Here is a 25,063-nt window from a genome sequence, read left to right as displayed (position 1 = left end):
GGCACCCATCCTGATTTGGGCAAGCAAATGTTCCAGGTGCTCTCTTCTGCAGGACTGTTACGAATAAAATTCAGAGGGATGACAATACAACACAGTGTTTTATGACCTTTCAATACTGTAGCCTTTACTCCCTTCTTAGGCATCAGACCTTTAAGTAAAACACTCTCCAGAGCACAAATCTCCCTACTCTTTTTCTATGCAGCACCACAGAGACAACCGCTGGAAAGCATTTACAACTGCAACAAAACTAAATTTGGGGGTGGGAAAGAGGGGGATTTTTTGTTGTTGTTATTAAAAGGACCTGAAAAACAATGTACAAGAACATAGTTTTATTCAGCAACAGACAACATTGTCTTTACTATAAAAAAAAACACTTGTGCATTGTCAGTGTGGTTACCACAGGACCCATTAACTACTGCATCAAAAACTAAATGCTAGAGGGACAACTCCCTCAGTTTGAGCTAAGCAATCTTTAGAACTACTGCTCTACATGTAAGAGGAAGCTTAAAATATTTCCATCGCAAAACAGGATAAAAATTTGAGATTTCATTGTTTTCAGAAAACCATGAAGAACACAGACCAAAAAGCATGAAGAACACCTAGAACACCACATCTTGTTGAAAGTGTGTGTAGTTGCCAAACTATGTTTCAACTTTGTGCTCCCTTATTGCCTGATAAGACCTGTGATTCCTGTCCTTTTTTTTTTTTTTACTAGTTCGGCTGAGTTGTAACATTCTATACAAAATATGTACAACAGGTATAGGTCTACAACATACAGGACATCAAAATTACAACTCTCATAATTCATTGTCTCATTAAATCAAAGCATATTAAGTAAAATCACAACTCCTATTCTGATTTCCATTTAATATTAATTCCTGTTGAGCTTCATTTCAATTTCTGAGGTTTGGATAAGCAATTTTTTTGGGCAAATATACTTATCAACTTCATGTGTTTTCTAAAGAATATACAGAAGCTTCCCCCTACCACCTTATGCTGAATACAGGTCAATATAGTGTTTTTAGTCTGCATGAATGCTCACTATTTATTGTATTTCTGAATTCACAGATGCAACATTTTGATCAAACTAAGTTTTATTTTCCACCGCTGAACCTAATGGTACCTATACAACACATTCTGACTTCTACAGCTGAAAAATAACCTATTTTCCATGTGAAACTAACCCAAGGGTAATATTAATAATTCATATACAACATAAATATTTATACACAGGCAATGAGAATATAGCATGACCTCTTAGAAGTATTAAGATTTATTTACACTAACTGCTAACTGTGTAACTGTTGGATGTAGTATCTAAGAGGGGTTTATAATGCAAAATTTCAGAGCAACAACTTAATACATTGTTAAGGACAGGCAGCTAAAACAACAGCTACTGTGAGTCACATGAACTGCCACTGCTCTGTCCACCTACGCCACACTAACACCTCACTGTAACACTCTAACACTGCACCCATAGGTTATTGCCACCAGCAGAATGGATGCAAAAAACCCCTCACAGAATCCCAAGTTTGTGCTCCCTTGCTGGTAATAAGAATGATTGACACAGAAAACTATGAGATCAGCAAACACTGTGTATAACACCCGGGAAAAGGCATTAGTCAGTGGCTGGAACAGCACCCTCACCCCTTTGTTGGGAGAAGAACTTGACCATGTCTCCTCCACTCCTCCCTGCACATGGTTCCCTAAAGACTGATCTAAATGTCATGAAATACCCCAAGATCATTAGATACATGGAAGGTTGCATTTCTCTATTTTTACAGTTTTTTAGCAATCTTACCTCACCAGGACCCTAAGACACGAAACCAGCTATTCAATCTAACACTGTAGAGTGTACTAGTGGAGAACTGGAAATAATTAGAAAAGGCATATACATCAGTGTTAGCATCATTCCTGAAAAAACAAGTTTGGAGAAATTATGATAGAGAAGAGGCTTTGAAACTTTTCTCATCAGTGGGCATAGAATTTCCGGGTACAGAAGCCAAATGAAGACAGCAACAATGTTTCAGTTTCAATGGGGAATTTATCAGGGAGTATTAATATGACTAAAGGGTGGAAACAGCTGATGATTTGGATGCTTAATTTCAAGTTCAACTCTTCCAACAATCCAAGAAATTATACAAGAGGACAAAAGCAATTAGTTTTTTTTCTTTCCTTATATACAATTAAAGTACTCTCATTCTGCAGATGTTAAAACACTCTGGAAGAATAGCTTTCCTCCTCAAACTACATTACCAACTGAATACCATAATACAATAATTGTATTTCACCATAAGAGCTACAGAAGAAGCAAACCTACTGTTAAACTTTCAGCAGTTAGCTTGGTGAGTGCTCTTGTCATGGATATTACTACCATGTACTACAATAATCCAAAGCCACACAGGCATCTTCTTTTTACACCAGCATTTATTAAGAACATGCAATTAATCTGGGCTATATTAATATATTTATGTTGGACGGAGAAATCAATTTGAAATTCAGGATCTTAGCTGGAAACCAATAAAATCTGTAACTTGAGAAAAGCAAATTGAAAGACTGCACAAAACACAGGTAATCTCTTGAGGTTCTCATCTATGAGCTCTGAACTACCAATATCACTTTAATATCTATACATAAAAATCTCTACCAGGTAAGAGAATCAAAATCAAAACAGGGCTTGTAAGATATGGCAACCTGGCTGAAATTGATATTCATTAAAGTACTCTTTGCATGAATAGGAGCATTTGGACTCTGCGGTCTTTATCAGAGCCCCAGCTGGTAATGGTTGAAGGTTAATGCCTTACCCCATTCTGTTCAATTTTCTGTCCTAATTAGTCCTCTAAATCTATAGCTGTGAGCACCAAGTGTCTGTGCTCAAAAGAAACTAATTAATGCTAGCAAATTAGATCAAGTCCAAAGATCCAACAGCCAAACTCTTAAATGCTCCTTGTTAATAGGAAGTGTAGCTGTCAATAACTGCTGTTGGTGGCTATAATGAGGCCTCTTTCTTTCACTGAAAGTGATTTCATTTCTCTTTGTCCCTGTAAAAGCTGTTCCTTTCCCTAAAAAAAAAAAAAGAAAAATTAAAAAAACCCACACAACTAAGTTGCAGTGGTAAAGCTAGCAGCAGTCTGACCCATTTCTTGTCATCAGCTGGGTTGAAATGACATGGACATTGGGAAGAACAAAAATAATCAAACCAGGCAAGTTCCCTCCCTGAACATTTTCTTCAAAGTGCTCAAAACTAGTTAGAACACTGAAATTTCTATCATCAAGCAAGACAATATGCCTCCATATTTCTTTTCTATAAATTAGCTTAGGGTAGTTCATGTTGTTATCATTCACTCGAACAAACAAACAAACAAACACACACAAATCTAGAATCTCATTTCTTCAAATTCTAATTTACATATAGCTGTTCTCTCTGCCCAGTTTGTTGGAGCAAAGCTCAATATACCATAATCCCTCTAGAGATTGTATTAAGTCACATAGTTAAATGTGATCAGAGTAAATTTTCACTGGAAATATATAGCACTGCGTAACTTCTTCCCAAATAAAAGCTATTGTGTGTAAATAAGAGCATCGTATAAAAATTCAGCATCTTACTCTCAAGGAATGCAAACCAGAAAAAAAACTCATAGCAATTTACTATTAGTACTAAATATAACTGTACACTACCAAAACATCTAAAATAATTTAAATAACTGACTACTGCACAACACATAAAACATAATGTAGTATCAATAGTTTCATATAAGGTCATGTGGTCACAATATGACTATAATATACTTCAGTATTCAGATAATAAATACAGCAACAGAGGACAACAGCTTTCCTCCACTCTCCACCTGCAGTTTTGTTGCTGAATTGAAACAATGTTCTCAATTATACTAACCTTCCTCTCACAAAAAATGGAGTTGCAGGTAATAATGCCGCTTTTTTTTTTCATCCTCCTAAGAGAAGGCTATTGTGGTCATAAAAAAATCTGTGATTCTTCCATTGTAATTTTCAGGCTTTCCACCAAACTGAGTAATATGGACATAAGCACATGTAAGCAATTTCTGATCACAGCAGCTCAATTTAAAAAAAGGTACCAGCAGCTGTCATGTTAACTCATTGATTTTTATCAGTCACTTGATCTTTTTGCTTTGGTCAATTAGAAGATCACTGTCTTCCCACATATTCCTAGGAGATGTGAACTTGAAAAAAAATTGTAAGGATGTAAGGACTATATTTTCACAATGATGCAAAGTGGATAAGCAAAGGTCAGCTGTAAATGGGGATTTTAGTTTTAATTTGCTATAAGACAAGAACACTCATCAAAATTTTTAAGTAGAGCTGTCATGTAATTTCCTTCTACTATCAGTGTTAGCATCTTCTGATGTCAGAACTGTAGTACCAACAGGTTAATCCTCCCTCAGCATTCAACAAGGGTTGGCAACAATTAACAGAACTCAGTCTGCAATACCAGGGAAAGAAAGAAACATCAAGCAAAATTTGCTAAGGATTTCACATGTTTCATTATCTGCATTTCTGATAGGAAAGTATATATAAGAAGGATGGGTTTTTTAAGAAGGAGTATCTAAAGGTGTGCTTGGGCATTTAAATGTACAGCACCACACGTAGTTCAATCAGAAATTTCTTTGGATTTACGGACCTTGCTATGTCAGGTGCAAGGGTCATGGTCTAGAGCAGGTGGCCCCTAGGGGGACAGAGATAATGTCAGTGACAGGACTGTTGAGTAACTGCACATTATCAAAACTCCTGATGACACTGGTCATGCTCAACTGTAGAGAAGCCTGCAGTAGTGTTGCATCCCATCATCTTCACTAAGTATCAACATGAGCCCTGAGGAGGAGAGGGCTAATGGGAAATCTGGAGAATGGGAGGAGGATGGTTGCTTGGAAATGTCCTTTTCCAGCCACACTTTCCAAACCATTTTTAAAGCCCTGCCAAGTATTATGAGATTTTTTTTCAGCAATGTAACTCCAGTTGCTTCAATTACACAGCTCCACCAGACAACAGAACACAACAGTGTTCTCCAGTGAAGGTGCTCAACTCGGTACAAGGAGAAACATCTTCCTTGTGTCTCCCTCGTAAAAATTTTTAAATAGATTAATAATTTTTAAAAGGACAGAACAACCTGTCATCTTGATCAAATGGATGTCTCCCACAATATGCTTAAAATGAGAAATGGGTACCTTTACCTCACCATCTTTCTAATGGTAGAACCAGGCTGAACTACCTGTCCCTCCAGTGACCCTGAAAATACTGTAGGTCTATTTTCTATTGAATCCTTCAATCATACAAAGGACTCTCAGTTACAGAAGATGTTTGCACGTCCTCTTCATGACTTTAAGGGCCCAAATCCAGATGATGTGACAGTAATAGACAACAAAATTCAGAGGAAAGAAGTTCAGAACTTAAACCCCTTGTCGCTGGATCAAGTTGCTCTTTCCCCAGGGAAAAAAAAAAAAGGTTGTGAGGTTTTGGAAGGTGGGCAGAAATGCTTTACAATACAATCAATACACAAAACATCTACAATAAATATAATACAGAATTAATTTCATGAATGACTCTGTGACCCAGTAATTTCTTTTTGGGATCTCAATTCAATACGACTTCTTCAGAGTCTAAACTCGCAACATCTCAAAGTCAGTCAGTAATTTCTATTTTCCAAGCCAAGTAACCCAAAATTAAATCAAATTAAGCTGACAGCCCAAGTTTCTGTATTTCTGTTACTAAAAAAAAACCCATCAAGTTCAGTTTCAGAATCTGTAACTTTGAACAGCAGAGTAAGTGCTCTCAAGAAATGAGACAAACTTCTCTGTAGAAATTATTAAGAAACAACCACAGCTCTTGCAACTTTTTCCATTACTGTCGCTAGTTTTAGAGCATGGAGCTGTCCCTAGTTTTAGGGCATGGCCTCACGGAAAGCAAAGCACAGCTTGGTGAAACTACAGAACTTTTGATGTGCTAAAGGTCACCATTCTGATGAAAAACGCTAACTCCAGGTTCCTGAAATTTGCTATGAATTTGCTTTGAAGAAGCTTACTCATATTTAGATTTTATAACTGGAAATTAAAGCAAAACAGGAAAACAGCTCGCTTAAGAAATTATTTCATAAAAGCAGTAAGTGAGGCAATAGCTAACAAATGATCCTTTTGGTTACTTAGGTTTGAAATGCAAGGACATGCTGATACAGAAATATTTAATTTAATATTGTTTCAGGCAGATTCATGCTATAGTTTGTAAAAATACAATGAAACATTCCTGTATGACAATGTTTTTGGGGTTTTTTGTTTGCTCGTTTTTTGACACTTTTGCCCACAATTTCACATACACACATACAATGCATGGATATGAACACAATAAAGCATATTTACATAATGGTCACAGAAAATTGGCTAGTGTTTCCCAGAAAGCATGTTAACAGAATTACTACCCAAGTTCACAAAAACACTAATATATCCATTTTCACTGAAAAAAGTGCTTGAAAATCCTAAATCACACAAATGTCATTCTGAAACTGAGAGCTACAAAATTCTTAAGAAATATGCAGCACTCACAAGAACTTACACTAGAACAATCTGAAAAAAAAAGCTGTAAGCAAATTCAAAGAATCTAAGTAAAATGAAATATGACCAGAGTGGACATACTTTCCATGGTTATTTCTTCCCTAAGCCATTTTGGTAGGCTGAGAACCAAGCACAGCAATGAGCCAGCCATTTAACTGTGTGCTAGGGAGCAGGATCACTTCTTAAGTTAACAAGACCCTTTTTTTATTATTTATTTTTGTAACCCTTGGGGTTTCTTTTCCCTGGACAGCTCTGGAACACGTGCTGGACAGGCTGTCATTACTTGCATTATTAGCTCTGATAAGCACACAGCTCTAGGTGGTATAGCTGCAGGCTAAGGTACCAGGCTGGCTACAGATGGACCCTGTGCTCATGCAGAGCACTATTGAATGTACAGGGGCTCCCCATAGGGACACATGTGAACCCAGCCTGATCGAGCCAATTGTAAGGGCCCATACTTGTGGAATAGCTTTATTTCCTACAGTACCAATGCATTTATCACAATTTCCTAAAGACAAAAAGAAACAGAGGTCTGCTAATAGGACTTTCTGAAACATGAACTTAACATAAAGCAGAAAAATCCTACATTGAGAGCAAGCTAAATGAGTAACTCTGCCCTCAGTGTAAACAACTCCATTTCATGCACGTGTGTACACTCCACAGCACACAAACCAAGTCACAAGAGCTTTGATTACTTAATTACACAGCTTATGTTCATAGCTTATAATTGTTTACAGCATAAAGAGCATAGCCTCTTTAGTCTGATTAACACCTATCCCTGTGTACTAACAAGACAAATTTATTACAGGAATAATCTCACAATGGATTTATGAGATGGTAAATCTACTGATCACAAAACTGCTTAAGCTTCATTTCAATGGTTTGGTCTCTCCCGTCCACCCAGATGAAAAGGTGTACAACAAAATAACTGAAGCTCTGCTACCACCTTTTTATTTTAATAAAGGTATTAATGTGGGGTTTTGCTCGCCTATTTGACAAAAAAAAATGTTTCAGAAATACTCAGTTTCCACTTCTAACTTTCACACAATTTGATCAAAGCTAGCTTACAGATGACAGAAGAATGATGGGAAGATGGATGTACCCACATATCTTATTTTCCTAAAGATAATAACTAACTAAACTCTACACAGGAGAAAGAAGGAAGAAATTATAATTTTGCTTAACATCACAGAAAAAAAACCCATAACATTTGGCTTTAAAATTTATGGAGGGAAAAAGATGGAGAAGCTGTGAGGTAATGGTGCACAGCTCACAGCTCAAGAACCTCCAATATTGGCTGCTGCCACAGAAAATGAAGATGCTGAAACCAAAGTCCTCATGTTGCACAAAGTTCAGAGGAGAAAAAGACATTCACACTGTGCCTTTGGTTAACCTCAAACAATATTATACAAATAGCAAGCTCTCAAAATACTTTTAACCAACATCTTTCAAATGACCCGCACTACTGCAATTGCTTTTCATCTTCATTTTTTTTCCCCAACAGGTATAGAATTCAAAGTAAAAATGATTCAACTATTGTTCAAATTAAAAAAAAAAGGTCTGTTAAGTCCTTCTGGCAGCGCTGGAAGGCACCTATAGCATGATGCCACTTTCCTTTGGCAGATATTACGGTAACACTACTTTTTAAAATTTTTTTGAGAACCTCTAAAAGCAGCTGCTTAAAAATACACTGCTCCACTTTACCTAGACTTGACTCTAGTCACAGAGTGCCCTAGTGATAAAACTCCAGAAACTTCCTTTGAAGTTTCTCAAATAATAGCAAAACACAAAAAACCACATGCCATTGGGGAAACAATTGTTCTTCCTGCCATGGTAAAAGTCGCTGAAATAATTCAGGGAAAACAATATGGCAACAAACTAAAATGCACTCCTTTGTCAGTAAATACCATTGGAAGATGCACAGAAGACAGTGCTAAAGATTTGAAGAAACAAGTGTTAAAACAAGTTACATAGTGTGGGAGGTTTGCTATACAGTTGAGTTTGAAAGTAGAGAAGTTTTTAACTTCTCACACCTTGTGGTATTTGCATTTCAACAATGAAATGCAAAAAAATAGACTTTTTTTTGTGAGCCACTAAAGGAAAGATGTACTAGAGAAGATCTATTCTCAACAGGAAGTGGCATCTTGAATAAAAAACACATTTTATGGAAAAACTGTTCAAATGTAGCTAGTGATGGAGTGGCTGCTTTGACTGGAATAAGAAAGGAATTCCAGACTAAGGCTACAGAGAGAGCTCTGCACATGAAACTCCTTCACTGCATCACTCAGGGGTGAGCTATTGCAGCAAAGTAGTTGGAGCCAGGAGTGAACAGTGTGCTACAGGATGGCAACAATGTTATAACCTGACAAAAACAAGCCTTTATTAAACAGTGGCATCTTTACCAGACTTTGCAGTGAGATGGGGAGGGGCCACAAAAATCCCTGGCAGCGCAGAGAGGTTTGCTCTCTGGATAACTTGTGGCAAAGTGCTTCAAAGAGTTATCTTTTGTGAAAAAAATGTGTCAGGTTTGACAGGTGCTCCAAATCCACTGACCTTTTTGGTGATGACAGGTGGCTGTGAGCAGTTTGCTACCTAGCAGGAATTTCCAAAAACTAAGCACTCAATGTGTCCCTTTAAGGTGAAGGTGTAATTTTAATAATGACTAAGAAAGAAACTCCTTTGCAAAAGAAACTTGCATTTTGGAGAAAGCATTTTGAAAACAGGTATTTGGATATGTTCACCTAATTATGTAATTTTTGGTTTGGTTTCGTTGTGAACAAAACGTGTGTCACCTACAAAAACCTCCTGTATCTGTACACTTTAAAAGGATATCAACAAAACTTTCTAACCTGTTAAAAATCTTCCCAATGAGAGTTTTAGGGGGTTAAAAACACTGACATGCAACACCTTCTTGTTAATTTGGAAGAAAAACTGATTGACATCAGGGCAGAAGATAATTTATTATCCCAATTTCAAGCAAACCAATTGCAAAACTTGTGGATAGGACTGAAAAATGAGTATAGTTAAGTAAAACTTCCTAAGAGTAAACAACTATGTACTTCTTCCATGGGGATCTATGCACCTCTGTAAGGTATCTTTTCCAGGCACCTATCAAGATCAAGTGTTGAAATACATTGAATTTAGAACCAGGTATTCAAATTCCTATATCACAGTGTTAAAGATTTCAAAAACTATGATGCATGTTCAGTCATATAGATCTCAATAAAAAGTAGTTATTAACAGTAATATTTTTAGACTGATATTTTAAATATTCTAAAGTACTATTTATTTCATCTTTACCTAAGCCTCTTTTAACTTCTATTTTTATGTTTTATAATGTATATAACATACAGTACAGTGATACATTTACATAATTTATAAATGAATATACCTATATTGGGATTGTGCAGTCAAAAAATTTTTACTGATGGGGTGCATGAACAAAAGAAGTTTAAAGAGCTCAGATCTGGATGACCGGATGTAAATGCTCTCTACTGAAAGCCGACACTTGTACAGAATAATTCAGTTGCTTTTTATCCATTCTTACATCCCTCTTATAGCAGCATTCTTGGCTTACCAATGTGTAAGCAGCTCCAGCAGAGGGGGTGACACCACTTGAAAGAGTTATTAAAGAGTTATTAATTTAAAGAGTCCAGTACTCTTGACAAGAAAATGAAAGCAGAAGTGACTGCATCACCCTATTTCAACAACTGTCTAGTAACATGTGTGTGTTTATGTGCATGGATCATTTCAATGCTGGGCAAAGGAAAGGATGCAGTAAATTGGGAATATTTAAACAAATCGGTTATAACGAGAGAAGCCTTAACTTCTCTCGTTAGAAGTTAAGAAGGTTTGCATGAGGCAGTTGAATTTATTTAAGTATTAAATACTTCATACAGAAACACAGTAACTCTTGTGCTGCTCTGTCACCACCAGACTGAGATGTGAAAAAATTTTGTATTAATCATACTAAATTCTACAGCCCTTGAGAGTAAGTCATTTTGGAAAATAGTCCACATCACCAAGCAGCCAAAGCCAACACAGCAGATTTATATGCTTCAATACTGGTTTCACAGCAAGCTTATAAGATGGAGATCACACATATTAATTCTCTGACTCCATGATTTCAAAAACAAGGATTATATTCAGGGCGCAAAAGTGAGTACATCTGATCTCCTAATGAATATTTGACTCTTACCTTGCACCTTATCTGAACACAGCTCCTTGGCTCGATCCCTCATTATTAGTGGAATCAAAACATCTTTTTCTACATGTCTCAGCTTAGAATTTTCTGCAAGAGTGAAAAGAGAAATAATTTTAAAAATTGTTATCTATACATCAGAAAAAGTCAATCTAAAGAAATTACACAACGTTGTTTATATAACATACAGGAGTATACTAAAACTGTCACAAAGAGCAGCAGAAAGTACAATGAAAGGACTACGCAGATCAAAAGGATGGAAAGTCCAAAATTTGCTCAGATACAAATATGAGCATTATCCTGAATATTTCTACTCTGTTTAATATGCACTGTGAACCAAAAACAAAGGAGCAAATTCTGGCAGCACATTTGAATTTCTGCCTTGTTGAATTAAAAAATCTACATACAGACAGCACAGCAGTTAAATACTTTTATTTCTGGATACTAATATTTTTCTATGGCCATGATCTGTATGTACTCTTTCATTCACTAACACAAAGCTGAGAAAAACAGCACATACTAGAGCACAACCTAGAATTTGTATGGCTATGTGGAAGACTTCAGGTCTTCAGAAGAAAACGAAGTCTCTTCAATGGAGGATCTAGGAGCTTTTCCATTCAGAAATCCAACTTAAAAAGAGAGGTGCTGCTGCCTGATTTCGATACTTAAAACTAAATTTGTAGTTTGCTTTCAGCTGTCTCCAGATTCCTCTTGAGTATAGCTAGTGATTTAGAGTAAGCAACACATATCATTTAAAAAAAGATACTTTTTTTAATAAAGTGCTTTTCCAAATCCACTTTCTTCAAAACAAAGGGATGAGAATTCATCAAGAACAGTTTTTTATTTCTCAGTTTCAGAGTTTAAAACCCTTTAGAGGACATTTGCTCAGAACACTGCATAATCCAATACACTTACACCAAATGCATGGTTTTCATCTTCAAACACACTTTTTATTCATCTTTTGAAGTTGGTATCACATTTCAGAATAGCATCAGTTGGGATGTTCACACTATGGAAATTCTACCGTCAGAGTTACTTTTGGTGACAATCATTTCAGTTTAAAATTACTCATTAAAAAGAAAAGGAGATGAAATGAAGAAAAAGTGAAAGTGCAATGTATTGAAACTAAGGAAAGAAGCAAGTTTTAAGTTACCAACAGCTTTCAAACACTATTTTTCAGAGCATTTTTTGTTACATCTTCATAAAAAATAACTGAAACCAACACTTTTCATTCTTAAATCATCATCTTTTAAAGTTTACTAATGCTAAGACATTACATTATGAGATTACACAGTATTGTATGTGATATTACTAGTGGAATCCGGCAACAACAGAGGATTACAATGAGTAATATACAGAATCTGAACTAAAGACATTTCTCCTCAAAAATATCCTTCTTAGCATTTCTACAGCAGGAAAACACCCTCTATTCTGTACATACAACTAAAACACTAAAAACAAATAGCTCATGACTTAGATTTGCTTCCATGCACTGATCTTCATATTAAAGTATTACAAACATCAGATTTCTACAAATATACTGTTTTACAGATTAAGTATTACAAATATCCTTCATTTTAACTTTGTGCAGAGCATCAGTGTACCAAACACTTGGTACGGTACATAGGCTACAGACAAGACAAAGCTGTCAGAAAACTTCCAAGCATGTTTTGCAAACAGGACAAATCAGTTCAGTGGAATGACATGGCAGGAACTGGCACCACCACGCTACATGCCCCCACTCACTCCAGTCAAAGCAAGCTGGCACTGCAGCCTTCCAGCCCTCTCCCCATCCCTATGATGTTCTTTTCCCTCTGCCCACACAGACAGGCTCAGCAACCCTGTGGTGAATGAAAGGGGAAGTTAATTTCCTTAAAAGGTAAATAAATTTCCTGTTAGGCAATTTTTCAACTAGGTAAATTCCCTGATCCTGTTCACTATATAACTCCAAAGCCACCCATATGAGGGAATTCAGTGGAAGAGGACAAGAAGAAAGACTGAAGCATCATGAGTACCACTGGCTCAAATTACAGCCTTAATTTCTGCTTCCCACACTCTTTTTCTAAACTCAACTTGGCTATACTGGTGCTTGGAGTACACAAACACAAATGCAGATAGAGTGAATCAAGTGGGTTGCCTGCTGTCAGCAAAAGGGAAGTTTTACCAGCGCCACATTGGCCTCACTCACCCTTCTTATGCACCTAACCTCTCAGTGAGTGAGCAAGTCAAAACAGAAAACTAACTCAAATACATGTAAAAAGGTGCTTCTCAGCTGATTCACACTTTGGAGTAATTAGATCTACTTAGCTACTTCCCATAATTAGCATCATAGAATATTCTGAGTTGGAAGGGACCCACAAGAATCACCAAGTCCAACCCTTGGCTCGGCACAGATTCAACTTTTATACCACGGCACACATGGAAATGTAGCAGAGAAGAGAGAAGTCTTTATGGCCTGGGAAGGGCAGCTGGGTTTCCCCTCCTGGCAAAGCTGGCCAGAAGCATCCACGATTTTCACAATGACAAAGCACAGGCCTCCAGTGAAAGGATCAGCTATCCCTCTACTGACAAAGAGGTGAAGTGGATAGGAATGCAACTAAAGGAATCAGGACACAGGGCCATCTGGGAAAAAACAAGCAAGCAAGCAAGCAAGAAAAGAAAAAGAAACCCGAAAGGAGAAGACTTCCCTGATAGCCCAGAACAGTCAAAAAAGATTGCCAGGTTTTCTCTTAGGTCAAACACCCAATCTTCTGTTTGATTATTCAAAAGAAAGAGGCATAAGACTGATAGCAAGGAGTAGCTCTACTGGTGTTAACACCAGCACAACCAGAACCATGACAGAACTGTGCTCCAGGCAAATTCCTTCTTTTTAGTCCCATGTTGTCAAGTCTACAAATGCTGAAAATGCAGGAAGGAGAGGGCACATCAGGACACTGGGCAGCATCCAGCAGGAAGAATAAGAGAGCTACAGCAGTAATTCAAAACTAATTATACAACAGTATAAAGGAAACTACAGTAAAGACTATTTATAAACTCATCTACAGTTTTTAGAAGAATCACTGTTGTGAAGTATCAGTTTCAATGTTTTTTTTAATTTAAAAAAATGTTTGTATTTACACAATTTGGCTTTTGTATTTTTAATTAGAAAATATTTAGTACTTAACAATAGTTGGACTTGATGGTGTTAAACCTAGCCTAAGTGACTGTGTGAAAAGCCCAAGCAATTTTAATTATCTTATACTGTCTAAGTTTCAGGCCCTGGGTACAAAACTATCTCTCCAAATAGCCCAGTTCAGTTTAAGCAGTACTGTATTTACTTGTGAGTTTCTACTGGAACATCTTAAATATTCTTCCTCGATTCTCAACTATCCATTGCATTACAATTACAGTGATTTTCTTTCAACAATGTTAAAACACTTTATTGAAGTCAGTATCCCTAGGAGTTACACAAAATATTTCCGAAAAATACGGTGCAAATATTAAAAATAGCAGATAGCAGATAAAGCAAATGTGTTCACAAGCAAAATACCTGCACTTCTGATACTGATGTACAAGCACTTGCAAGATCACCATCAATTCAAGCTATTCATCTCTGCAGTAACATATATGGCAACAACTTTCAAAGGAAAAAAAACAAAAAAAAAACCTCAAAAGCAAGACTTCATCAAAAAATAGGACACAACCAAACCATCAACTCCTTTTGCCTTTTTTCAACTATATTACAGTTTCCAGATTAACAACTTTTTCCCTCTTTTGAAAGTTCACTATTCTGCACTAAGAAAGATACTTCTTATTCTAATACCAGATACCTGTGGACTAGTCCCTACAGAAGAATCTGCATTTCAACAGTCTTATCCTGTTCTATTTCATCATGAAAATATTATTCCCAGACAAGTAAGAAATGTATTTTCCTACAGTTTGCCTTCTGCATTTGAAAGTTGATACTTTTGGTATCACTCACAACCTCCACACACTTTTGCTAGTCTTCTGGGTAGGCTGTTTGAAGAGATCATGGCTTTTCGCCAAAAAGTGAACCACCATATCACCCCAGACAAATGCTAGCAGCAGCTTTTTCTTCTCCCTCTGCCAGCCCAAACTTGGGCATTTTTGTTAGATCAATTCAATACTCTGATAGTTTACCCTTACCTTACCTTCTGATGAAACTTCAAGTACCATCAAACATTACAAGGGACAGATGGATGAACACAGCTAATCAAGTAAAGGTTACAAAACAAAGACTAAGTACTACTAATGCTAAAAATAAGTATTTTGTAAAAACATACACAAAAGTCAGCCAGAATTAAAACCAAAGGCAGGCTTCCAGGGGCTACAGCTAAGTCACTAGCTCCTTGAAAATATAAGTCTACAGGCAAGGAATCTGTGTGATAGAGCTACTGAATGTTTCCCAAAGACTGACCAGCAGATTCCAGAATGCTCCTCTTGGGGACAAGGAACAGAAGAGAAGAACCGTTAAAGAAGTTACAAGTTTGCCCCCCCCAAAAAAAAGACAAGGGGAGAAAGCTACAGAAAAGGGAATACCTTTGTGAAAGAGAAATTCTCTTCCATAAAACCTCAGCCCAGTGTAAAGAATTAAAGAGAGAGATTACTTAACTATGAGATATCCCTATTCACTAAACCACTAAAAAACATTTATGACTTGGGGTTTTTTTAACAAACAAATCTGTGGGGTTTGGCAAATCTCAGTGCTCGTGGTTCTCATTGAATACAATATGTAGTGGTCAAGATTACAGTTGCAATAATAGCCTTCTGTGGCTGATCAAAACCCTCAGCTGCAAATGCTCTTTATTGCCATGGAGGGTCAGGGACCACAGCTGGTCATTTTAATAGCTTTTGTTATTTTTCTAAAAATGACCAAACCCCAAGAAACTAATATACATTAAGAGGAACAAGAACATCTCAACCACTAGAACACATCAAATTCACTCTGTATGGAAGCTGGCAAAACAGATGACAAATACTTTGCTGACTTTCTAGCCTCTGACCAAAGGACCCAGGATGGCCTTGAGAACAACATGAGCACTGTGTAGAGCTGTGCTGCAGGCAGCAGACCTTTAAAGGGGAGAGGAGAATGAAACACAAAGCTGCTGTACAGTCCTAACAACAAAAGGGACTCTAGCAGCTTCTCATATTAATTAGAACACTTACAAGAAGAGGATACCAAGACAAAAGCTTTCCTAGAAGAGTGTCCTGTGAAAAGTCATGTAATCTCCCCACTTCATTCAACACAGCTAGTAACTGATTTGCTCACCCTTTACTCATCCTGCTGGTAGGTAACAGCTCTGCTCTCACCTCTTTCATGACTTCAGGTAGCAGGGACACAGATTACTCAGGAAAGTTGAAATCTGCTCTATCCAGCTACTTAAAGAACCTCACACTTCTCCATCCAAAGGGAACTGAGTCAAGCAATTACAGTAAGTCTTTGAAATGTGCATTTCTAGTTATACAATCTATAATTTGGATTTTCTTGATTTTTTATTTAGCCACGTTCAAAAAATGTTCAAAATAGTACTTTAAATACTATTGCTTTTTCATTAAGAATCACAGTATGTATGAAGAACAGAGAAAGCTTTAGTAACTTTACATCATTTTAATTAGCAATTTTACTACCTCATGCTTTTCTTGGAATTCCAATTCTATTAACTTTTAAACATCAGTTATGTTCCTTACTAGAAAAAATGCTGTAGAAAGTTCAGTCAAGGTTCATGAATCCAAGTTAAAATACAACAACAATATAAATTTGAAAAGCAATCACTTTCATTATCTTGGGAGATTGACTGAGAAATGTGGAGCCATAAATGGGATCTTCTTTTTTATTACACCTTAATATTTTTTCCTACCCATTGCCATCAAAGGTAAACAGTTGTGAGTAGACAGATTTCTAAGAGACTCTTCTTTTTTAAGCTAAAAAATAAAACTCAAAAAAGTATCAATAAGAACTTCAGCACTAGAAATAGCAGTTACTAAAGTGAAAAGGGAAGAAAACCAAGGACATGTATGCAGAATTATCATTCTTTAACCTACATCTCATTTAAAGAAAATCTCCACTACGAAGAAGCTGTTTTCCTGGAAGGGAAGGTCTTGTTTTAATCTATGACGAGTCTACTAAAACTTGAATTTAACAGCCATTCTGTCATTTCTTCAACATGCACATCTATAGTTTACACAATACTTGAGATGGTTTGGAGAATGAATAACAAGTTTATAACAAAGTTGCAAAATCGCATTAATTTAGAGGATTCAGTTATTCTCCATGTCACTTGGTAAAAATTGTTTCTGTGAGGTAAATATTCCATTTCATTACAAAGTTTTGCTTTAGGACACTTGCCTATGAGATAATTATAAAAATATACTGGAAAAGTAAACTTTTCTAAACAACAGAAGGAACAGCAGAGTGTCCACTGCCTGCCTATTGGCAAACATTCCTTTCATCAATCAGACTATTGGTTCTAGACATTAAATTTTTTTTTACAAAAAAATAATCAGATCTATTTTAGTGCACCTATAACAGTGTTTTGAGTAAGCAAATATGATTAGAGCTTAGTACTCCTCCAGGAAAAGAATGCATTCAACTCAAAATTTTCATCTCCATTATTCTGCCTAGTTTATTCCTCTGTATTAAATAAAAATTACCATTCTTAGGTTAATTCATGTGAATCATTTATGCATATGTGCATCATAAAAACTTCTCCAACAAGTCTGTATCGTTGAATCAGACTGCATCAACTACTCAAAACCTCTGCTTGAAAACACCAAGTCACACACGGAAACAAATTCATTTAGAGATAGACCCATTAAAGTCATGGGAGGGAAAAACAACTTATCTTTCTAAAATCTTAGGGTCTTTTCCTACAATTGTATTTGATGTATCAATTAATACTTTAAGTATCCAATCCTGTAGCCTTTGGGAGGGCTTCTGTGCCTTTACCAACAAGGAATTCATGGGGTCAAAGCTACAGAATAATTTCAGCATCCTGCTTCGTAAACCTCAGTCCTAAAAAACCCTTCAGAATCCTGTTAAATGTAAAGAATTTTATCAGTCAAAGACATCCAGTGTGAACTGATGGATGGACTAGGACCAAACAAACACCTTTATACATATGTGAAATGCTACAGAGTTTGGTAATCTCATTTGCACATCAGTGTCTGCATACAAACTAGAGCCTTAAGCAGTGAGCTTCTACAGAGGTTTTAAAGTATTGAAGGACAATATGAAATGACAGAAGTGTTATAATTCAAGTGAAACTAGATTTGCGATACCCTGAAACCCTAATTTAAAAGCAAAAGGAACTTATCAATGCAGTTTTTCTATGCAGTATCCTTTTTTATTCTTCTTTAAATGTATATGAATAAATTTAATTGTATTTTAAAAGTTCCAGATTTTGAGATCTTTCTAATACTGACATAATTTTAAACTAAGATGGAGTGCAGGGATGACAACACCAGGGAAAATTTCCAAAGCTTTAACTTCTCAACATTCTATCATCACCTCAAAGTCAATTTTCACCTTTTTCACTGGCTGAATTTGTTATCTTACATTTTGTTTTCGGGCTCATGTTCCTGCAATATGGCAGTACTGGATTACGAGAATGCTGTTTGCTAAAAGTGAACAATGGCTGTATTACAGCAAGTCTGTAATGCCTAGAAAGAAAAGGAAAAGCAGACCTGACAAAGCACACTTTCTTGTTAATTACATGCAGATTTCAAATGCTCATACATCTAGTGAGTAATAACTAAAGCCAAGCCGACACAAGGAGATGTTTTTACACTGCTGAGCATACAGCAAATCCAGTTACAGAGCCTGAAAATTAATTACAGATTAGGACTTAATATTTACTACTGGAAATAATGCAGCTTCATTAACACGTAGCCTGTACCATTGTTCAAGTATGACAGACTTGCCAGTTAGGAAAACTTCAGTTGTGAGCTACCTATAAAGGGAACACCTCAGCCCACCTCAAATCCCATCTCTAAACAGATGAGAATTCCAGCAAAATGCAGTAAACACAGCTAGGACTGTGGGCTGACCACGGATTAAACTAGCAGAGCCAGCCCTAATTCCACTATTGTAAAGCTTCACTTGGTAACTGATGCGAAATCCTCAACACAATTTTCTGTCACTTAAACAAAAACACCATGCAGGAGGGTTTCAGCAACCAAATACACATTCCAGGGGTTTTTCTGAGATGCTAAAATATACTAACAGCACAGACACAATTCAAATCCTACATATAGGATAGGGTGGCACACTTTTTAAAAAGTCAAGCCCATACATTTGAGCACCTCTTGTCTGAAATCAGCCCCAAGCGTAAAAATCCCTATTTCTTCTATGCTCTTTCTAAATAACAGTAAATGGTGTCCAAGAATTTATTGCTTAATTCCACTTGGAGTAAGAAACAGAGAAAGGTCCTAAAAAACCACAAACTATCTGAATCATACAAACCAAACAGATCACATAAAATAGAGCTAAGCAGTGACATAAGAAACTGTGCAATAACTTGCACCAGAAACAAGAGATGAGTAAGAGGTAAATCCGACATAGAAAGAGCAAAGTACCCAATATGGACGAGGAAGTGATGCAGAAAAATCTAACAACCAGCAAATCCCCCAGTTATTGCAAGAGGAGATGTTAATCACCTAAGATTTGCCGTCGTGCTCAATACTATTAATCAGCTGCTCCAGCACTACATAATTTTCAGAAATGTGTGACAAGGTGTAATGAAAAACAACATAAATCACAAATAAAAGTTTCATTGTAGAAACAAATCTGACCAAACTCCTTGAGAGCTTGAATATTTAGCTCTTTAGCCACATGTTTCAAGATAAAATTTACACCTTTCATTACAAATAAAGAACATCACACACAAATGAAGAGCAAGGCTTATGAATAACAGGACCAAATAACATTCTTCCTGCATTTTAAAAAAAATCTTTAACTGGAAGTAAGGATTCAGAGACAAATGAAAAACAATGCCTACCTTTGACTTCTGTACCTCTGTAGTAAATGAACAATCAGTACATACAATATAAATGAATGAACATCTTGGAAACTAACATCAGGGGTATGATTAAAACACACCAGTGTTCTCAAGTTTCAGAGCATGAGGTGACAAGGGCTAAAAGCCTGTCAGTTACATTAACACAAGGACTGCAGATTTTATTCTGGTAACTTATGTTATTAGTCACAAAACTTATCTAAAAGAAGTTTAACTAAAAGTTGAAAAAGAACAGCTGGAAAACAACTTTTTCTTTTACTTCTACATTTTTCCTTTTAAACTCAACATTGCTTTATCGCCCATTATTTTATCCTTTCTGTCTTCTGAAGCTATAATTTCATTCTTTTCAGTGTATTCTTCTAGCCCTAGTCTTACTACCCTTGCCACTTTAAAACAAGTCACATCCATTCTGCAAGCCAAATTTTCTCCATTCACTGATAAAACTGCTGTTTTATTTAGCAACCTACACTTCCACCTGACCTGAAGAAATATCCATGTTAAGTAGCTTAGGAAAAATACCAAAACAGTCTTCAGACCCTCTGTTTTTAAGCCCTATGTCAAGGATAGGTACCAAAACCTATCTATCTCAGATAGGTTTTGGTATTGTCTATCTCAGCTATTGTCCATGACTCCATTTTATGCATGTGTGAATGTTCAACTAGGGATCCAAACATCACCACCTGAAAATGACAGCTATAACCAAGTGCACAGTACAAATAAAATAAACTTTATCATAACCCATGGCCTCTGCTACTAAAAACTGCACCCTACATAGCTTTGGAAGTGCTGCATATAAAAATCAAATTCAATGCTGGGCTGCAGCACATTGATTTTGGAGAAGGACAAAACAAAATAGTGTAACACTTTCCTAAACTGGGAGAAGCTGTTGACTCCCTCAAAGGCAGAGATCCTCCAGGAAGACCTATACAAGTGAAGGGCTGAACCATCACCAACCATGTGAAGTTTAACACAGTTTAACACCTGGGATAGAGCAATTCTGGATGTACAGACAGACTGAGGGAAAAGCATCTGGAGAACAGCACTGCAGAAAAGGACCTGGGGGTCCTGGAGAGTTGAATGAGAGTCAGCAGTGCCCTGGCAGCCAGGAGAGCCACCCTGTCCTGGGGGGCATCAGGGACAGCATCACCAGCCAGGCAAGGAAGGGGATTGTCCTGCTCTGCTCTGAGCTGGGGCAGCCTCACCTTGAGTCCTGTGTGTTTTGGGCTCCACAATACAAAAAGAATATAAAACTTTAGGAGAGCATCAAAAGGAGAGCTACAAAGTTGGTGAGGGGCCTAGAGGAGAGGAAAGGCTTAGAGGCACTCAAGGAGCAGCTGATGTCACTTGTTTGTCCAGCCTGGAGACTGAAGGGAGACCTCACTGCAGTCTACAGCTTTCTCACTGTAAAGCAGAAACTTTAAGCGGAGTTAGGGGAGGTATTTTAAGCTGGATATTAGGAAAAGATTTTTCACCCAGATGGTGGCTGGGCACTAGAACAGGCTCTCCAAGAAGTTCTCATGACATCAAGCATGACAGAGTGCAAGAAGCGTTTGGACAACACACTCAAGCACATCGTCTGATTATTGAGGAAGTCTTGGGGAATTCAGGGCCAGGAATTGGACTTGAGGATCCTTGTGGGTCTATTCCAACTAAGGATAACCAGTGATTTTATGAACATAAAATCTTATTACTACCGATTTATTTATTGGAAATAATTACCTAATGACACAACCACAGTTTCTTCCCAAACTACGGCTATCAAAAAACCCCTCCCATACAAATCACAACATAATTCACAGGTTCTACAATCTGAGCTTCAGAGGACTCCTTGATATTCACTCCCTACTGCCTTTCAAAGCCATGAGAATACTTGTGTCTTTTGTGACCATAAAATGAAGCATCAGTCATGGTAACAATTTACAGAACAGTGATCCTCCCTTTTTTTTCTCATATATGAGCCAAGAAGCAGTTAACAACGATGACATTAAAACCTGCCACACTAGGGTATTTGGGTTAACACCTTGCTAACATGAACAGGGCAGCTCACACCTCTTGCAGCAATTGTTCCAGTTTCTCTACTACCTCACTTAGACATCTCCACGTTTAGTTCATTCTGAGGTTTTTAACAGAACTGTATAAGCCAGAAACTGATGGGGAGCGGGGGAGGGAAGGAAAAGATAGTGGATAACAAGGTAGCAGATTTAGAGAGGTGTTAGTAAGCAATGTCACTGCTCAGATGAATCTCAGTATTGGTGCCACACAGCAGGTACACCCTTAGCAGTCCTACCACAGCTAACATACAACCACAGTATAGTTTGGGAGGGACAGATAATGTCATTACATACATAAATATGGAAGCAGAATGCCAATGACTTCAGTGTTTGGTGCCACGCCTTTTGTTCTGCACTGAAATCACAACAGGTTGAATTGCTGGGATTAGCTCAGTTGGTTACAGCATGCTGCTAACAACACCAAGGTTGTGGGTTTGATCCCATTATGGACCATTTACTTAAGAGTCAAACTCAATGATCCTTGCGGGTCCCTTACAGCTCAGCCTATTCTGTGAACCTGTGAATTAACTAATGTAATAACTAGGCTTTTTCCACAGGACAACTAGGAAGTGAAATTACGGTGTAGATGAACATCCACCACTTGAAATGCCAGGCTAAGTTTTATAACGTTTTCCTAACTGACCAACAGATCAATGCATAGAGGATACAATCAATAAACCCAGAACTTGACTAGTCTGTGAACACCTTCTTTGCAAGGCCTGGAGATGCAGGTCCAAGACAGGTTTCCATCAGAAACCGAGAGCCTGGCCTTGGCCAGCATCCTTCCTTTTGGAGAAGCAGCCACAGGCGGCAGGGTCCGAGGTGCACAGCCACGACCACGGCAGGTGACCAGCACCTACGGGAGACTCAACACCTTGCATTAGCTGAAGGGAATGGCCTTTTAAGACACCAAGCCGAAGGCACCTGACTCGGGAACTCTGGGCACAGCCAGTGAACACTACATGGGTATAAAGGCCACGGGCTTACATTCGCTCCTGTGGACACGTGTTTATAACCATTCGGACAAGACCTCTGTAGCACGAAGCCGAGGACACCATAATGTTGGTACTTTGCCTTTACTTTTGTTACACAGCCAGAGAGGCTACAGCAGGCACCCGCGGGACGCCCCGGGGTTGCCTTCGCCCCGCGGCCCGCCGCTGGAGGTCACGGCGGCGGCGGCAGCAGAGTGGCAAGGAGGGAAGCACGGAGGCGGCGCCGGGAGCCCGCTGAGGGCACCAGGAACGTCCCAGCCCGCCGGGAACCTCGCGGAGGCCGGGCCGGAGCCCCCCAGGGTAGCCCTTCCCAGCACCCACCGGCGGTGCGCCGCAGCCCACGCCACCGCCCTCTCCGCCGGGTGTGAAGGGCCAGCGGAAAGCGGCGGGGGTTTCCCACAGGAAGCCTTGGCGAGGCGAGCGGCGGTGGGGGAGAGGAGGGCGGGGGTGAAGTGAGTATGTCTGGGGGGCGCTCCGCCGCCCTGCCGTCCTCCCTTCTTCCCTCCCTCTTTCCCGCCCGCCCGTCGACCGCCCCTACCTGCGGCGCCGGGGGCAGGCTCCATCTGCGGCCCCACGCAGCGACGGCAGCTGCGCACAGCCTGCGCGCGCTTCCCTGGCCCTGCGGCGCAGGCGCGACACGGCCCGGCCGCTCCTCCCGCTCCTCCCCGCGCCGGGCGGAGACCGGGGGCGGGAGCGCTGAGGGCGGAGGTGCCGGGCGTGTGGGCACGGGGGTGGGCTGCTGCCGCGACTGAGCCGCCACTGCGGTGATTTCCTTACCGTGGGTGGGCTCATACGCTGTGAGTCACCGAGGGATCAGAAAATCACAGAATAGGTCAGGTTGAAACGGGGCCGCAGTGGGTCATCTTGTCCAACCTACCTGCGCAAACAGGGTCGTCCTGGGGGATTGCGTCCACTTCGTTCTGGAGTATCTGCGGTGAGGGACACGCCACACCGTCTCTGGGCAAGCCGTTCCGGTGCGTGGTCACCCGCACAGTAAATAAATTCTTCCTCATGTTTCAGGTGGAGCTCCCTGGGCATCAGATTCTGCTTGTTGTCTCTAGTCCTGTTCTTTGGCACCACCGAGCAGAGCCCGGCTCCATCCTCTTGGCACCCCCACTGTAGATATTTATACACATTGATAAGGTCCCCTGTCAGATGTTTCTTCTCGAGACTGAACAGGCCCAGCTCCTTCAGCCTTTCCCCATAAGAGAGATGCTCCAGTGCCCCACTCATCCTCATTGCCCTCCGCTGGATCCACCACAGGAGCTCCATGTCTCTCTTGTACTGAGGAGCCCAGAACTGGGCTCCTGACAGGCCTGGGTGCAGAGCACCATGTTCCCGGGGAAACTCAGGGAAGCTTGTGTGTTTGTCTGCCTGTGTGCAGCCTCTGACAGGGACTGGTGTCACATCCTCCAGCCCTTGGGGTGCCTGAGGCTTCCACAGCAAGGACTTGAAGTGGCAAATGAGAATTTCATTGGTGGCTGTTTTAATCAATTACTTGGTTTCTGACCATAAAAAGGGGTTTTCCAGTCATTGGACATGAAGTCCCTTCTCATGCCTCAGTGTTGCTGGGACCACGTTCCTGTGACAGTGGTGCAGTTGACAGAGGAACCAGGAAATCTAGTGTCCTACCTCCAACTCTTAGCTAGGAGTCTGCAATATATTTGAAATATTTGGTCAATAATTGACCAACCTTTAGTTTCATGAGGCAAGAATAACCACTTTGGGACACAAAACATGGAGCAAAAAGATTAATTTAAAAAGTGATAAATTGCCAGAAATTGTCATACACTTAAAAACCCAATAACATGATTCCTGAGAAATTAAGAGAAATGAGAAGTTAGGAGACATATCCAAAATTCAGGACTTGTTTTAACAAATACAAGCCAGAATTTTCAGAAAGCCTACCCTCTTTTCCTATCTTTAACATTTTAGACTTACAAGTGATATGAAAAATCAGTCATTTTATGCAGTAGCCTCTTACAGGAGGCTGCAAAAATTCTTACAAGTATAGCATTTCCTCTCTTACCTGGCATTGTTACTTTCTGTTCAGTGGAAAGTTGAATTTTAAACATTACATTCTCAGGGAAGTGAGAAATCCAGGAGCCTTCCCCAAACATCCAGATTATATGCCTCTGTAAGATAATAAGCAGTCTAGAAAATTCAGTAGAAAGAATTTAGATAATGCCATGTTATTTATTATTAAAATGATTTTCCGTCAAAGTTT

At 38.9% G+C, this 25,063-nt stretch overlaps 1 protein-coding gene across 1 annotated transcript in view; it reads right to left on the bottom strand.

Moving 5' to 3' along the window:
- Positions 1-23,475, bottom strand: part of CMC1 (C-X9-C motif containing 1) — a 42,087-nt gene extending 18,612 nt beyond the window's left edge. Inside the window, exons 1-2 of the mRNA XM_030968780.1 lie at positions 23,375-23,475; positions 10,777-10,869 (exon numbers count right to left, since the gene is read on the bottom strand). Coding sequence (XP_030824640.1) covers positions 10,777-10,869; positions 23,375-23,399 — 118 coding nt within the window. The 5' untranslated portion in view covers positions 23,400-23,475. The remainder of the gene's footprint in view (positions 1-10,776; positions 10,870-23,374) is intronic.
- Between the last annotated feature and the right edge of the window lie 1,588 nt (positions 23,476-25,063).

Source organism: Camarhynchus parvulus, chromosome 2 (genome assembly GCF_901933205.1).
Source record: "Camarhynchus parvulus chromosome 2, STF_HiC, whole genome shotgun sequence".
NCBI classification, from domain to species: domain Eukaryota; kingdom Metazoa; phylum Chordata; class Aves; order Passeriformes; family Thraupidae; genus Camarhynchus; species Camarhynchus parvulus.
The sequence above is the reverse complement of the archived record's forward strand: the minus strand, read 5'-3'. Positions and strand labels throughout refer to the sequence as shown.